General features: G+C 39.9%; 1 protein-coding gene across 6 annotated transcripts in view; it reads left to right on the forward strand.

Moving 5' to 3' along the window:
* The window catches only part of CSGALNACT2 (chondroitin sulfate N-acetylgalactosaminyltransferase 2), a 50,960-nt gene extending 34,666 nt beyond the window's left edge, over window positions 1-16,294 (forward strand). For 5 of the 6 annotated variants that reach the window (XM_054503930.2, XM_054503934.2, XM_054503931.2 and 2 more), the window contains 2 exons: window positions 5,490-5,571; window positions 14,241-16,294. In XM_054503930.2, the coding sequence (XP_054359905.1) occupies window positions 5,490-5,571; window positions 14,241-14,533 (375 nt within the window). In that variant the 3' untranslated portion in view covers window positions 14,534-16,294. The remainder of the gene's footprint in view (window positions 1-5,489; window positions 5,572-14,240) is intronic. The other variant, XM_054503932.2, reaches the window with a different exon arrangement.
* Window positions 16,295-16,722: the final 428 nt, after the last annotated feature.

The raw sequence follows: 16,722 nt of genomic DNA on the forward strand, positions 1-16,722 counted from the left end.
AGGAGCCAACAGAAAGAGCTCCCAGTGCCCAAGCTGGAACAACCTGAGCAATGAAATAAATAACTTAAACCTGGATTATAACCCAAAGCATCAAATAAATAGCCATGAGTCTATACTGATATAAATGAGTGAGTGAATGAGCAGATAAATATTGAGTGACTAGACTAGATAGGAAAGAAAAGATAAGTCTTCCTTACAGAATTCCAAGTAACTTATGTAGATACTCCCTCTTCTAGTAGGTGGAACTAGGGGACTCACTTTCAAAGAACATAGTGTGGAAAGAAAAAACAAACTTTTCACAGGAGAAACCCAGCAGACACCTTAAGCAATGGATACCATGTACCCCTGACATGATATAATGAGAAGGACACTTTAGCTCACAGTCCTCTTCCAAAAACGTAGAACCCCAGTCCAGTCACAGGGAAAGCTGCAGCAAGCCCACATTGAGGAGCATTGTACAAAATACCTGACCATTCTTCCTCAAAACTGTCAGAGTCATCAAAAACAAGGAAGACTGAGAAACCATCATAGCCAAGAGGAGACTAAGGAGACATGACAACCAAATGTAATGTGGTGCCCTGGACTAGGTCCTGGAATAGAAAAAAAAGACACTAAAGGGAAAGCTGGTGAAATCCAAATAAAGTCTGGAGTTGAGTTAAATAGTAATATAGCAATGATGGTTCCTTAGTTTTGACAAATGTACTACAACAATGTAAGATGATAACATTAGGGGAAGCTAAAACTGGATGGGGGTATACAGGAACTCTCTTTACTGTTTTGCAACTTCTTTGTAAATCTAAAATTATTCCAAAATAAAAGATTGTATATTAAAATTAATTAAAAGCAAACAAAAAGAAGAGGTAAATAAAGTCAACATATAAGCATGAAGGGAATGTAAACGCATGCTAATACTCTTTTTTTTTTTTTTGAGACGGAGTTTCACTCTTGTTGCCCAGCCTGGAGTGCAGTGGCATGATCTCGGCTCACTGCAAACTCCACCTTCCGGTTTCAAGCGATTCTCCTGCCTCAGCCTCCCGAGTAGCTGGGATTACAGGCACACACCACCACGCCCAGCTAATTTTTGTATTTTTAATAGAGACGGGGTTTCACCATGTTGGCCAGACTGGTCTCGAAATCCTGACCTTGTGATCTGCTGGCCTCAGCCTCCCAAAGTGTTGGGATTATAGGCATGAGCCACCGCACCCGGCCAAAGCATGCTAATATTCTTGCCTGGTTTGGAGGGTTGTAGGGGAAGAATGATTTGAATGCTGATTCATTCTAGGTGTTGCATAGCAACTTAAGTTTAAGCACTTCAAGTTCTAGTTTCACCACTTGTAACCTTTGCAAGTTGCTTAACTTTTCTAAGCTTCAGTCTCCTCACTTAAAAGACAAAAACTTGTTTTCCTTGATGTTTAAAGCTATATTAGAAATAAATAAGAAGGAAAAAATGGGTAAGACGGTTGATAATTCACATATTTAATAGTCAGCCTTACTAGGAATAAATTAAAACAGCAGTATAATGCTTTGTTTCTGCTGTTAGGTCACTGCTTTTAAAAAGCAAAGCCATGTGAGCAAGACTGGGGGATAGGAGCTCCTCCGTCACTCCTGTTGGGGATTCAGGCCAGTTCTCTGGGTCGAGTTCTAAACAGATTCATCCCTCCAATCCAGTAATTTCCACCCCCAGCAGTCTTTCCTGGGGAAGTAATCGAGCTACATGATGGTAATATGCATAAATTGATAACATTAAAACCAAGCAAAACTCTAATAATAAAAGGATAAATTGAATTATGGTACATTCTGTGGTGAATATTGCATATCAAGGAAAATGTGAATTGTAAATACAGCAGTGTAAATGAAGAGGAAAATGTAAAGCTAAAAAGCGGGAAATAGCGTATCTGTTTTACGTAACATTTGAATGATGATAATAGCTACTATTTTTATGAACCCCTTACTATGTGCGGGGTACTTGTTCTGTTTTGCTTACACATTAATTCATTTAATCCTCTTAACAACCTCTGAGGTATGTACTATTACTGCCCCATTTTTCACAGCTGTGCTGCAGTCGAGTGCCTGTCCAAGTACACACTGGCCTGAGTAGGCCCAGGAGGCCAGGTGATTTGGCTCCGCAGCCTCCACTCCTGTCCACTGCACACACTGCCTCTGTTATATTAATTAATCAAATATTGAGGGTCCCTTTGATGCCAGGCACTATCCACCACTGGCACCCTGACACTTAGACCCTAACAGATATGGCTGTTGCTCGTGAGGATTTTTATTTATTAGGAGGTGACAGAAAGTAAAATCAGATAATACATACCATGTGGATCATTAAAACAGACTGAGTTGCAAAGAGTGACTCCATGGTTTCTGTGGCTTGTTTGGTCAGAAAGGCATTTCTGAGATGAAGCTGAACAGAGCTGTCCAAAGAACAGGAAAGAACCAGCTAGGCCGTGATTGGGGGATAGTGGTTTCAGGCAGAAAGAACAGCTACTGGGTTTCCTAGGGTGTTTGGAGCACAGCCGGTGAGGGGCACATAGCTGGGCCAGGGCATGTAGAGCTTGTTCAGCCTCTGGAAGGCATTGGGATTTTATGCTAAGTGTGTTGGAAAGCCTTTGGAGGGAGAATGGATTGTGTGTGGCTCTGGCTGGCAGCAGCCAGTTAGGCTTTCACAGTAGACAAGGGGAGATGATTGTGGCTTGGGTGACAGTGTATTATAATTATGGAGAAAAGTTTGGATATGATTCAGAGATAGGGCTGACAGAGCTTACTGTTGGGTTAGATGTAGGAAATTAGCAAACGAAAGGAATGGGAGAGGAGAGATTGGGATTCAACTGGAGCCATAGTAGGCATGTGTTGTTTATCAGACATCCAAGGGGAGGTGCCAAGTTGCTAGTTGGCTACAGGGATCTGGCATTCTGTGAGAGGCCAAGGCTTGGGTATATAGGTTATGTGTGGATAACTGCATCTCCCACATGCTTAGGAGGCCAGATAAAACAGTGCAAGAAAATATTAACAATGAGGATTATGGATAATTTGAGTTTCCTTCTACTTTGCTCTGTGAAAATGCATAGCTTTAAAAATCAAACAAAACCAATGATTCCTTTCTCCAAGTTTGATAATATTTGAAGAATTTTTAGAGAAACTAAGTTACAAAGTTATAGTACTTATATAATCAGAATTGGCATGGTGTAGAGATGTCAAAGTGGGTGTTTTGCTTTTTAATGCTTTGTATCAGGGTTATATTTTAACAAAGAGATAAGAATATTAGAGACAGGAGTGGTGGCTCACACGTGTAATCCCAGCACTTTGGGAAGCCGAGGCGGGTGGATCACCAGAGGTCAAGAGTTCGATACCAGCCTGGCCAACATGGTGAAACCCCATCTCTACTATAAATACCAAAATTAGCCGGGTGTGGTGACGCACACCTATAATCCCAGCTGTTCAGCAGACTGAGGCACGGAAATCGCTTGAATCTGGGAGGTGGAAGTTGCAGTGAGCCAAGATTGTGCCACTGCAGTCTAGTCTGGGCAACAGAGTGAGATTCTGTCTCAAAATAATAATAATAATAGAGTCTAGTCTTCATTTTGCCACTAAAATTATGTCTCTGTATATATTTATTTATTCAACACGTATTTATTGAAAGCTTGCCATGTGCCTGGCATTGTTCTAGGTACTGGGAATATAGCAGTGAACAGAATCCACAAGTCCTCCCCTCAGGGAGCTTTACATTCTAGAAGGGGAAGAAGTTCTCTCCCTCAGCTCAAAAAAAAAAAATGGAAAAGAAAAATGCCAAACTCATCCATCAGCTCCAATCTGAGCTGAGCCCTCATGGCTGCCTGGTTCATTATGTGTTTTCCTGTTGATTCTCCTATTCTGTACAGCAGCAATTTCAGACTGTGCCCACTCTTCTCAAAATTTGTCCCCTCTTCAGACCTTGATATTCCTGCTATCTGCAGGAATTTCTGTGTAGGTGCCTTACAGATCACTCAGATTCATTATGGCCAGAACCAACTCCATGTTGTTCCTCTCTGGGCTGGCCCTTCCCCTGGGCTTCATCTTAGGGATAGCACCATTACATACCCACTGTTCAGGACGGAAGCCTGCTGTCATCTTGGTTGATCCTTCTTCTTCACTCCCCACTCCTGCCCATTCAATCACTTGCTGACTTCTGTGAAGTCTCTGACCTAAATCTTTTCCACATTCCACATCCATACACTCTTTTGCTTTCGGTACATACCACAGTAGCACACACTAGCAGCTTCCCATCCCCAGTTATAGCTGTTGCCTCTTTTCTTTGTAGCATGTATCACCACCTAAAATGTATATTTATTTATTTACTATTTTCCCACCCAAACAAAGGCGCTTTGATGGCAGGGACTTTGTCACCTCTGTTTACTGCTAAGCCCCAGTTACTAGAACCATATCCAAAAGATTAAACACTTGTTGAAAGTATGAATAAAATAAAAGAGGTTTATCAGGCTTCAACTTGTAAGCAGAAGTGATTCCAAGGACTCATTGTCATCAATGCCCTGGTTTTATATTTCTTTCTCTACTTAGACTTCAGTGGTGACAGCCTCATATTAAAGCTGGTTTCTCTCATGGTAGAAAAGGACTTTGGCAGTTCCAAGCTTCATAGCTGCATCCTGCACTAGAGGTCAACAAATGTTTTCTGTAGAGAGCCAGATAAGAAATATTTTAATCTTTATAGGCCATACAGTTCTGCTGCAACTACTCAACTCTGCCACTGCACTGTGAAAGCACCCATAGACAGTTTGTAAACAGATCAACACAACTACGTTCCACTAAAATTATTTACAAAAGCAGGCAGCAGGCCAGATTTAGCCAGAGGCCATCGTTTGCTGACCCTGCCCTACGACCAAGTGTCCTTTCTAGTGAGTCTCTTAGAAGAACGAGGGAGCTTTGTTTTCCAAAGTTCCCAACAACCCCCCTGGTTTACCTACTTGGCCTGATTTTTTTAAAATATCTATTAGTGAGCTAGTTCCTATGGTAAGGGGGGTGAGACTGTCTCACTAGTATAGAGACTCTTGGCCCACTCTGAATCTACTGGTGACAGCAGCTTCCCTGAATTCATGGGCTGCCCAGGGCCAGGTAATTACCAGAACAAAACTGTACCAATCAGGAAGGGGGTTGGGGGAATGGATGCTGGGTAGGCACCAGATAAAGTCTACTGTGTAAGGTTGATCCTGTGTGTTACAGTTTGTTTATGCAACTGTTGTCCTAGAATTTAAGCCCCTTGAAGTCAGGCACCACAATGATTATTAGTAACCTCAGCTTGCACCTTGTACAGGCTTTGAGTTCTATTTTTGTTTGTTTTGTGAGGATTTAATAACAGAAGTGCATGTGATCCTTAATCAGTCACATAAATGACAGGAAAAAAGTATACATTAGAAAATAATTTGTTTCATCGTTGATTAAAACTTCTGCTTCTTATGGAATTAAATTGTTTTTTTTTTTTTTTTTTAACTAAGGTTCACAAAAAGGATTCTGGCTTTTGGCGAGATTTTGGCTTTGGAATGACTTGTCAGTATCGTTCAGATTTCCTGACCATTGGTAAGTATACTTTTTACATTTAAGGATAGGACTTTATTTACTCCAGACTTAATGGTATTTTGCTAAAAGGTCTCAGATTTGAGTGTTTTCCTACTAAATTACGAGTGTCTAAGGTTAGCTAAAAAGAGAAACTGGATATACAAAAGGCAAAGTAAGTTTATGATTAATGTTTTGAATAGGAAAAAAGTCATAAAGGTAAAGTATAATATTTACTTGTTCCTTTAAAATCAAAACACCTGTTTTTAAAAATATCTGTTTAACTTGTTACCCATAGTTGCAGGTGTTTAGAGTACTCTTACAAAAGCTTTCTCTATAACTTTACTGTTGTGCCCATGGGTTGTTACAGCTGGGAGTAATCTTGGTTATCTAGACCAAGGACTTTCACATTTTTTTGAGATGAAACCTCCTTTACTTGTCTAGTGAACTGTTACACAAAATCCCAGTATTTAATATAAATGAAAGAAGACCTGCTCTTTCTAGCACGTCTTGGAATCACACCTTAGTCATGCATTCCCCTAAGCCTAAAGATGGCCCATGAATAATTTGTTCTAACTATCCTGCACGCTCTGTTGTCCAGGCTGAAGTGCAGTAGCACGATCTTGGCTCACTGCAGCCTCTGCCTCCCAGGCTCAAGCGATCCTCCTACCTCAATCCCCAAGTAGCTGTGACCACAGGCATGCACCACCACACCCAGTTAACTTTTGTATTTGTTTTGTAGAGGCGGAGCTTCATTATATTGCCTAGACTGGTTTTGAACTCCTGGGCTCAAGCGATCTGCTCACCTTGGCCTCCCAAAGTGCTGGGATTACAGGCGTGAGCCACCATGCCCAGCCCCCAGCTTCAGTCTTACCCAGCAAAATATAAAGTGTCAAAGAATAGTTTAATAAAGCAGGCTGAAACCTAATTCCATGTCTTCTGATTCATTTAGGGCTAGCTACCTTTCTACAGCATAGAAGTCATAGAATATATTTTATATACATTCTAGGTCCATATCACATTCGTTTTTATAACCAGCCTTTTGTTTTGGAAATCCCCCCACCTTGTCTCCTTATCATTGTAACACTTGAATAATGGAAAATCAGGAAATAACAATAAAAGAGGTGTTAAATTAAACTTATGCTCTTTTCCTTGATTTCTTGCTTAGTTAAGCAAGAAGCATTTCACTATTCCTCAAAAATAGATTTGTGTACATTTTTTTCAGTATCTTGAATACTTTGAATTCCTTATCTCTTTTTTATGACAATTTTATTGAGATATAATTTACATATCATAAAATTTATTAATTTAAAGTGTACAGTTAACCAAGTCATGTAGCTATCACCACCATCAAATTTAGAGCATTATCACCCCAAAAAGAAATCCCATACCCATTAACAATCACTCCTCACATGCTACCAACCCTCTTTCCCCCCAAACCTAGGCATCTACTAGTCTACTTCCTATAGATTTGCCTCTTCTGGGAATTTAATAGAAAGAAAATTGTACAATATGTGGCCTTTTATGACTGGCTTCTTTCACTCACATAATGTTTTCAAAGTTCATCCATGTTGTGACATGTGTTAGGTACTTCATTCCTTTTTATAGCCAAAAAGTGTTCTATTGTGTGGTTGTACCACATTTTGTTTCTCCATTTGTCAGTTTATATGCATTTGAGTTGTTTCTACTTTTTGGCTATTATAAATACTGCTGCTGTGAACATTTGTGTTTACCTTTGTGGGTGGACATAGATTTTCAATTCTCTTGGACATATGCCCAGGACTCTAGCTGGGTCATATGGTAATCCTGTGTTCAACCTTTTGAGAAATTGCCACACTGTTTTCCAAAGTGGCTGCATCATTTTACATTCCCACCAGCAGTGTTTAAGAGTTCCAGTTTCCCCACATCCTCATTAATACATGTTATCTGTCTTTTTGTTTCTAGTATCACCCATGATAGTGGATGTGGTATTGATTGTGACTCTGATTATAATTTTTCTTATGATTAATGTTGTTGAGCATCTCTTGATGTGTTTATTGGCCATTTGTATATCTTTAGTGAAATGTCTGTTCAGATCCTTTGCCCATTTTAATTGGGTTATGGAGTTTCTTGGGCTTCTTGAATATGTACATTAATGTTTTTCATCAAATTTGGGAAGTTTCAGCCATTATAGTCATCTCTCAGTACCTGCATGGGATTGGATCCAGGATACCATGTGGAACCAAAATCCATGGTCAATCAAGTCCCTTATGTAAATATACATATTTGCATATTACCTGTGCACATCTGCCCATATACTTTGAACCGTCTCTAGATTGCTTATAATACCTAATACAGGCCAGGCACGGTGGCTCACGCCTGTAATCCCAGCACTTTGGGAGGCCGAGGCAGGCAGATCACGAGGTCAGGAGCTCGAGATCATCCTGGCTAACAAGGTGAAACCCCGTCTCTACTAAAAATACAAAAATTAGCCAGGCGTGGTGGTGGGCGCCTGCAGTCCCAGCTACTTGGGAAGCTGAGGCAGGAGAATGTCGTGAACCTGGGAGGCAGAGTTTGCAGTGAGCCAAGATTGTGCCACTGCACTCCAGCCTGGGCAACAGAGCGAGACTCCATCTCAAAAAAAAAAACCTAATACAATGTAAATACTATGTAAATAGTTGTTATACTGTATTTAAAATTTTATATTTATTGTTATTTTTTATCTTTTTTTCCTAATATTTTTGAACCATGTTGGTTGATTCTATGGGATGTGGAACTCATGCATATGGAGGGCTGACTGTATTTCTTTGAATACTTTTTCTGCTCCATTCTCATAGTTTTCTCCTTTGACACTCATTGTATGTATGTTGGTACATTTAATGGTATCCCACATTTTTCTTAGGCTCTGTTCATTTCTCTTCATTCTTTTTTCCCTCTGTTCTTCGGATTGCATAGTTTCTATTGATCTATCCAAGTTCTCTGATTCTTTTTTCTGTTAGATCTACTGTTAGCTATTCTAATGAATTTTTATTTTAGTTACTATAGTTTTTAACTTCAGAATTTCTATGTCGTTCTTTTGATATATATATATAATTTCTTTATTAATACTCTCTATGTGATGAAACATTGTCATCTTCTGTTACTTCTTTAAGTGTGACTTCTTTTAATTCTTTGAACATACTTACAATGGCTGCTTTGGAATTTTTGTGTATTAAAGCTAACGTCTGGGCCCTAACACAGGCAGTTTCTGTTGCTTGCTGTTTTTTATTTTTTAAGCGTATGTCACATCTTGTTTCTTTGCATTCCTCATTATTTCTTTTTCGAAAACTAGACATTTTAGGTAATATACTGTGGCAACTCTGGATACTGATTTCCCTCTACCACCACAGCTTGGTTTTTTTTTTTTCCTTGTTTGTTTATTTATTGACATGGCTGGACTATTTTAACAAATTATTTCTTCCTCCTCCCCCGACCTTTTGGCAATATGAAGCCTCTGCTGTTGCTCCTCAGGGCCTGTGCAGTTATCCTAGGATAGCATTGGATTTAGCAGGGCTCTCTTTATCTCTTTCCATGCCTCCATTGGTATCACTCCTGTTAGACTCCACTGACTGTTCACTAATTGCTGTCTTGTTTTTGACAATGCTCTGGGGCATAAATTGCTCCATAATCTGTCCCTGCTAAATTGGGCCCTTTTGCAGGGATAGTTTTTGCAGCAAGTCTTTGAGATTTGTTCAGACCCCAGGAGGTATATTCTGACTATCTCTCTCTGTGGTTCTCTCTAGTAAATTAGCTGGCCTACAGTTTAGCTGTTGCCCTCCTGGAGTTACCAGCCTCCTCTTAATTGCTTACTACCAAAATCTCCATTATTTTCAAGAGGCTGGAACTTCTCTAAACTCTGAACTTCTCTACATTCTATTTTAAATAAAGTCAGTTCCTTAGGGAAGAACTTTGGAGCACCTTGTTCTTATGGACTGCCTCTCCCCCTGGGAAAAAATCCATGAGGTTTTGCCCTGAGGATGGGGACAGTGACACACTTACTAAGCAGAGTGACCACCTCTGCCCTATGAGCAGGACACTGGGTAGGGGCAGGTGGACCCGCAGTATTCTCAGCTGGCCACACCTGGAAGTGGAGCCTCCACCCTGTTGCTGTGGGCTGGGTGAAAAAGAGCTGCACCTGTTTAGAACTTAGACTCTTTATTTGGAGCTTCTGTTCCTTTCTCTGTTTCCTTTCCTCCTGGTATTCCCATTATACATATGTTACATCTTTTGTAGTTGTCCCACAGTTCTTGGATATTTTATTCATTTTATTCATTTTATTCATTTTATTTTCAGTCTTTTTCTTCTTTGATTTTCTGTTTTGGAAATTTTTATTGTCATATCCTCAAGCTCAGAGATTGTTTCTTAAGCTAAGTCCGGTCTACTAATGAACCCATCTAAGGCATTCATTTATTTCGCAGTGTTTTTGATCTCTAGCATTTTTTTAAATTCCTTAGAATTTCCATCTCACTGCTTACATTACGCATCTTGTGTGTTATCTGCTCTTTCCATTAGAGCCCTTAGCGTCTTAATCATAGTTGTTTTAAATTCCCGGCCTGATAATTCCAACATCCCTGCTGTATCTGAATCTGGATCTGGTACATGCTCTGTCTGTTCATACTGTGTTTTTCTTATCTTTTAGTATACCTTGTCATGTTTTCTGTTGAAAGTTGGACTTGATATACTGGGTAAAAGGAACTACAATAAATAGGCCTTTGATGATGTGGTGGTGAAGTGTGGAGGGAGCGGAAGCGTTCTGTAGTCCCATAAGTAAGTCTCAGTCTCTTAGTTATCCTGTATCCCAGACTCTGAATTTCACACATGCTTCTCAATCTCCCCTCCTCTCCTGGACAGGATGACTAGAAGGGGCTGGAGTTGGGTAGATTTCTTCCTCCAAGTCAGTTAGGCACTGATAAAACCCCAGCAGGTTAGGCTCTGGTTAAATAACTTCTCCTAAGGACAGGCTTTGTTAATAATGACAACATGCTGTGGCATACTTTAAAATGATTACCTTTTCCCTTCCCCACTGCTGGACGCATTAAGAGATTTTTCTCTGGTCTTCACCACTGAGGACCTGATAGAGCTCCTAGAGGTAAAACTCACATGAGTATGGGGGTCCCAATATGACCGGGTCCCCCTGGAGTTTTTAATGCTCAGACTTACCTCCCCTGAGCCTCCAGCAATTTGTCAATTACAGTTCGGGTTTTCCTACCTGGGTACTGATTTCCACAGAGATTTCTGCTCCAGTAAGTTGGAATTCTTTGTATCTGCCTATCTGTCTCACCAGTTTTGAGGGCAGTGGTTTACCCTGTGACCTCACTTCTCTGTGAGAGACCTAAGAGGAGTTGTTGCTTTTTCAGTGTTCAGCTTTTGACTTGTTAGGATGGAGTGATGACTTCCTAGCTCCAGACATGCCAGACCAGAAACTGAGAATGCCCCATTTGTTTTAAGTATATGTACCATCTCTAATATTCTAAGAGCTTATATCTACAAGGAAGAAAAGCTGATATGTATCAGACATAGCATTTAGTAAAGCTCTGATTGTTTAATACTTTTCAGAGATCCCCAGATTATTGTACATCCTGTTAATGTGAAATTAAGTGGGATAGAATTATTTGACAGGAGCTGGGCATGGTGGCTCGAACTTGTGGTCCCACTTACTAAGGAGGCTAAGGCAGAAAGATCACTTGAGCCCAGGAGATGGAGGCTGCAGTGAGCTATGATTGTACCTCTGCACTCCAGCCTGGGCAACAGAGTGAGACCACATCTCTGAAAAATAAAAATTATTTGACGGACCAGGCATGGTGGCTCACGCCTGTAATCCCAGCACTTTGGGAGGCCGAAGTGAGTGGATCATCTGAGGTCAGGAGTTCAAGACCAGCCTGACCAACATGGTGAAACCCCATCTCTGCTAAAAATACAAAAAATTAGCCGAGCGTGGTGGTGCATGCTTGTAATCCCAGCTACTTGGGAGGCTCAAAAAAAAAAAAAAAAAAGAAAGAAAGAAAATTGTTTAACAGATGGCTGGGCACAGTGACTAACACTTGTAGTCTCAATGCTTTCAGAGGCCAAGACAGAAGGGCTTAAGGCCAGGAGTTTGAGACCAGCCTGGGCAACATAGTACAACCCTGTCTCTACAAAAATTTTCTTTAATTGGCCAGGTGTGGTGGCACACACCTGTAGTTCTAGCTATTCAGGAGGCTGAGGGAGGAGGATTGCTTAAGCCCAGGAGTTTGAGGTTACAGTGAGCTATGATCATCCTACTTCACTCCAGCTTGGGTGACAGAGAGCTTGTCTCTAAAAAAATAGAATTAATTTGGAAGCCTCACTCTTAATTAAAGAATTTTTTTCTAGGTTTTTAAGAATCAGTTTTCTAGCTCTTCAAAAAAATCTGGTTTGCATTCTCCCTGCATCTTTAAAACGTTACTTGTTTAGCTTGAACCTGGCTTGAAAATAGTCTCGACTTTATCTCCTGTTTTATGGGTCAGCCCACTATCGGGGGAAATTCACCCCCAATATTTCACGTAGGTTCTTTTCTATTTTCCCTAAGTGTTGGCCAGTCTGAGAAATAGAGGGACAGAGTACAAAAGAGAGAAATTTTAAAGCTAGGTGTCCAAGGGAGACATCACATGTTGGCAGGTTCCGTGATGCCCCGCAAGCCGCAAAACCAGCAAGTTTTTATTAGTGATTTTCAAAAGGGGAGGGAGTGTATAAATAGGGTGTGGGTCACAGAGATCACATGCTTCACAAGGTAATAAAATATCACAAGGCAAATAGAGGCAGGGCGAGATCACAGGACCACAGGACCGGGGCAAAATTAAAATTGCTAATGAAGTTTTGGGCATGCATTGTCATTGATAACATCTTATCAGGAGACAGGGTTTGAGAGCAGACAACTGGTCTGACCAAAATTTATTAGCCAAGAATTTCCTCGTCCTAATAAGCCTGGGAGCGCTACGGGAGACCGTAGCTTATTTCAACCCCTATCTATGATCGTAAAAGACAACCGTCCCCAAAACGGCCATTTCAGAGGCCTCCCCTTAGGGACGCATTCTCTTTCTCAGGGATGTTCCTTGCTGAGAAAAAGAATTCAGCGATATTTCTCCTATTTGCTTTTGAAAGAAGAGAAATATGGCTCTGTTCCGCCCGGCTCACAGGCAGCCAGAGTTTAAGGTTATCTCCCTTGTTCCCTGAACATTGCTGTTATCCTGTTCTTAAGGTGCCCAGGTTTGATATTGTTCAAACACACATGCTCTACAAACAATTTGTGCAGTTAATGCAATCATCACAGGGTCCTGAGGCAACATACATCCTCCTCAGCTTACAAAGATGACGGGATTAAGAGATTAAAGTAAAGGCAGGCAATCACAAGCGTATTGATTGGGGAAGTGATAAATGTCCATGAAATCTTCACAATTTATGTTCAGAGATTGCAGTAAAGACAGGAGTAAGAAATTATAAAAGTATTAATTTGGGGAACTAATAAATATCCATGAAATCTTCACAATTTATGTTCTTCTGCCGTGGCTTCAGCCAGTCCCTTCGTTCGGGGTCCCTGACTTCCCGCAACAGCCCACTCCAGTTAGCCTTCTGCCCCATCACTCTATCAGAATTGTTCTGGGTAAGTTTATAAGTAACATTTATGCTGCCAGGTCCAGTCAGTTCTTTTTAAATTCTTCACTGAATAGCACATACTTCACAACTTCTTCCTCAAGACACTTTCTTCACGTGGCTACTGCAATGGCACCTTTTCCAGAATTTTCTCCCTCACCTGGGGCCACTTCTCAATCTCATTTCCTGACTTAACTTTCTCTACCTCTATTTAACCTCTAGAAATTGGCATTTCTTAGTGTTTAGACCTAGGCCCTGTTTTCCTTCCAAATTCCTTCAGTAATTTCATGCATTCCTGTAGCTTTAAATAATCTATTGACCCATTCTCAAATTTATATCTCCAGCTTGGCCCTTTCTTCTTTTTCCACTCTGGGGAGTTTTTCTATAGCCCGGAAAAGCATGTGTCTCAAAGGACAGAAAATGTGGCTGGTCACAGTGGCTAATGCCTGTAATCCAGCACTTTGGGAGGCCAAGTGGGCAGATCACTTGAACCCAAAGTTCAAGACCAGCCTGGGCAACATGGTGATACCCCATCTCCACCAAAAAAAAAAAAAAAAAAAAAAAAAAAAAAGCTGAGTATGGTGACATGCGCCTGTGGTCCCAGCTACTCAGGGGGCTGAGATGGGAGGATCGCCTGAGCCATGGAGGTCGATGCTGCAGTGAGCCATGATCACACCACTGCACTCCAGCCTGGGTGAAAAAAAAAAAAAAGAAAAAACATAAAAAGTTAATGGTAGTGAGATTATAGGTGACTTGTATTTTCTTCTCCTTTATTTGACTTTCTGTAGATTTTCTACAGGACTTTGAAATTTACAAAGTGTTCTTAAATATTTAACCCCATTTTGATACTGTCAACAACCAATCTTGAGCTCCTTGAGTCCAAGTGTCAGCTCAAAACTGGACTTCCGGTGACTGGAAGTCACTCCTCCATGCCAGGTGTCTTGTGCTATCTTTGTGCTGAACCATCCCATCCCTTTTGAAGCAGAATATTTAAACCTTTATATATATATCCCTGTGCTCTGGCTAATAATAGGCAGTTATTTATAGTGTCAATTTTGATCTTACAGGTGGATTTGACATGGAAGTGAAAGGTTGGGGTGGAGAAGATGTTCATCTTTATCGAAAATACTTACATGGTGACCTCATTGTAATTCGGACTCCGGTTCCTGGTCTTTTCCACCTCTGGCATGAAAAGCGCTGTGCTGATGAGCTGACCCCGGAGCAGTACCGCATGTGCATCCAGTCTAAAGCCATGAATGAGGCCTCTCACTCCCACCTGGGAATGCTGGTCTTCAGGGAGGAAATAGAGACGCATCTTCATAAACAGGCATACAGGACAAACAGTGAAGCTGTTGGTTGAAATCATAATTAATGCGTTACTGTGTGAACCACAAACCAGCACTATTTATTTAGCCTTACTTCTACTTCCAGATGCAGTGCCTCTTTTGGAGAAGACAAGTTTATTTTTCATGTTCTTTCTGACATTACTTTAGCAATTCAACTTGATGTGAGAAGAAAAAACAAATGTTTCAACACGAAATCTCTGTTTTGTGAGAATACTGCACTGTGGAATAATTGACAAATTGAAATCTCGTATTTGTCCCAAAAGTTGTTTTGAGTTAGTTCTACCTGGTGCCCATGTTCTGATTGTGTGTGGGATTGCATGGTGTCCTGATTGCATCTAGGTGGAGTGGATGGAATGTGCTGGGCCACTGTTGGGTGGAGAGCAGCACATTCTTACAGAGGAGATGGAGTGTTATGAGCATAGTGTGTGGATGGGTATCTTCACCTGCCCGCCCCTGAGTCAGCCTCCTTGATTTGATAGCTTGAAGAATCCTTTTCCACTGAAGTAGAGGATAATTAATTGACACATCTGAAATCCCCAATCAATCAATCAAGAGAAAGGTAGAAGTAAAAACTCCTTAACTTACTGTTGCTTACACCCCTGAATGTCTGTTTTTAAGCAAATGGGTAATGGTAGAAAATAGGTTAGAATCTATGGCTTGATTAAAAATATAATGTTATTACATTATCATGTTCAGGATTAGGATTAGTAGTCAGTTGCTGTAAACTATTTTGAACAGAAAAGAACACAGAAACATTTTTAACAGAGTATTTAATTATGTTAGAGTACAGGATCCTAGCTCTGTCTGGGAACATTAGTTTATGTGAGCCAGCTCTATCAGGGTCTTCCCATGGTGGTTCAGAATAGATGAGCATAGCATGGTTTTGTTTGTTTTTGCTTTCAATTTTCTAATTTGGCATGGATCCATATGTATTTACTATCCTTTTTTCTAATATATTAATATATGCTACATTTGTATTTGCATTACTATAATACTTTGAGTTGAAAAAGAGTTTCATTGTGGAGAGAAAAAGCAAATGGTATGCCACAAGATCACTCTGATTTGAGAAAAGGGAGGAGGGGAAGATAGTCTGAATGGAAATCTGAAATACGGAATGTTTTAGAGAAATATGTCACTTGCATATAGAATGTTTTAATTGAGGTATAAATTAATGAGACAAAGTGAAGAAGAAATTATATTCAGATAGGACTGCACTACATTATTTGTCACACATGGATCTGTTACCATCAGGTCAATTCCTAGTATGCATAAATTTTTTAACCCTTTTAAAAGAGACCTATGTTGAAAACCCCTGAAAATTCACTGAAGAAAAATCATTACTCTTTTTCTCAGTAAATCATATCATCTGAAATATTACAAATTTCAAATTTCTAGGTGCTATATTAATTCAATATTACAATAACTCTTACCTAATTATTCTTACATGTTTTAAGTTGTGGTAGTTTAGTGATTTTTTTAAAAGATGTGTGAAATGTTCTCTGCAAAATAATTCAGGCCACTGTCTCCTTTTTTATATTATTATAATTATTTATTATGAAGACCAATGAATTACGATATTTAAAGTGAGAGAACTTAATTATTTGCAAAGGTAAGTTACAGCTTGTTTTTTGAGAGAATCAAATGAGTTTACTTTTGTTCCTGTTGTTTTTAAACTAGCTTTAAGTTTAAAGATGGAAGCTAAGCAATGGAAATGCTATACGTTTTTGACATTTATTAAATGGTACCAATAAAGTATTTTATTACCAAAAGTTAAATGAAAATGTGGTAAGTTTATTTCTGTTGTAAAGTATCATGAAGACAGAACATTACGTATAACATGTAATTGTGTACTTTAAAAATAAAACACCAGTGCCGCAGCTGTTCAGGTTAAAATATGGGGCATTACCAGGGGACAGGCCCCTTGTGCCCCTTCTTGATCACCTGTGCTCACCCTCTCCATAACAGTCACGCTCTGATTTTTATGATCGTTTTTACTTGTTTTTCTTCTTAGTTTTCCCAGTTACATGTCTCCCAATAGACTGTTTTGCCTGGTTTTGAATTTATATACATTATTATTTCATTATATATTCTCTTTCATTCAGTGTTTTTGAGGTTCACTCATATTATTCTCAAAATTAGTTCATTTTTATTATTGAATAGTATTTCATTGTACTGTAGGGAGGGGAAAAACTGCCTCCCATCT

Source organism: Pongo pygmaeus, chromosome 8 (assembly GCF_028885625.2).
Source record: "Pongo pygmaeus isolate AG05252 chromosome 8, NHGRI_mPonPyg2-v2.0_pri, whole genome shotgun sequence".
NCBI lineage: Eukaryota > Metazoa > Chordata > Mammalia > Primates > Hominidae > Pongo > Pongo pygmaeus.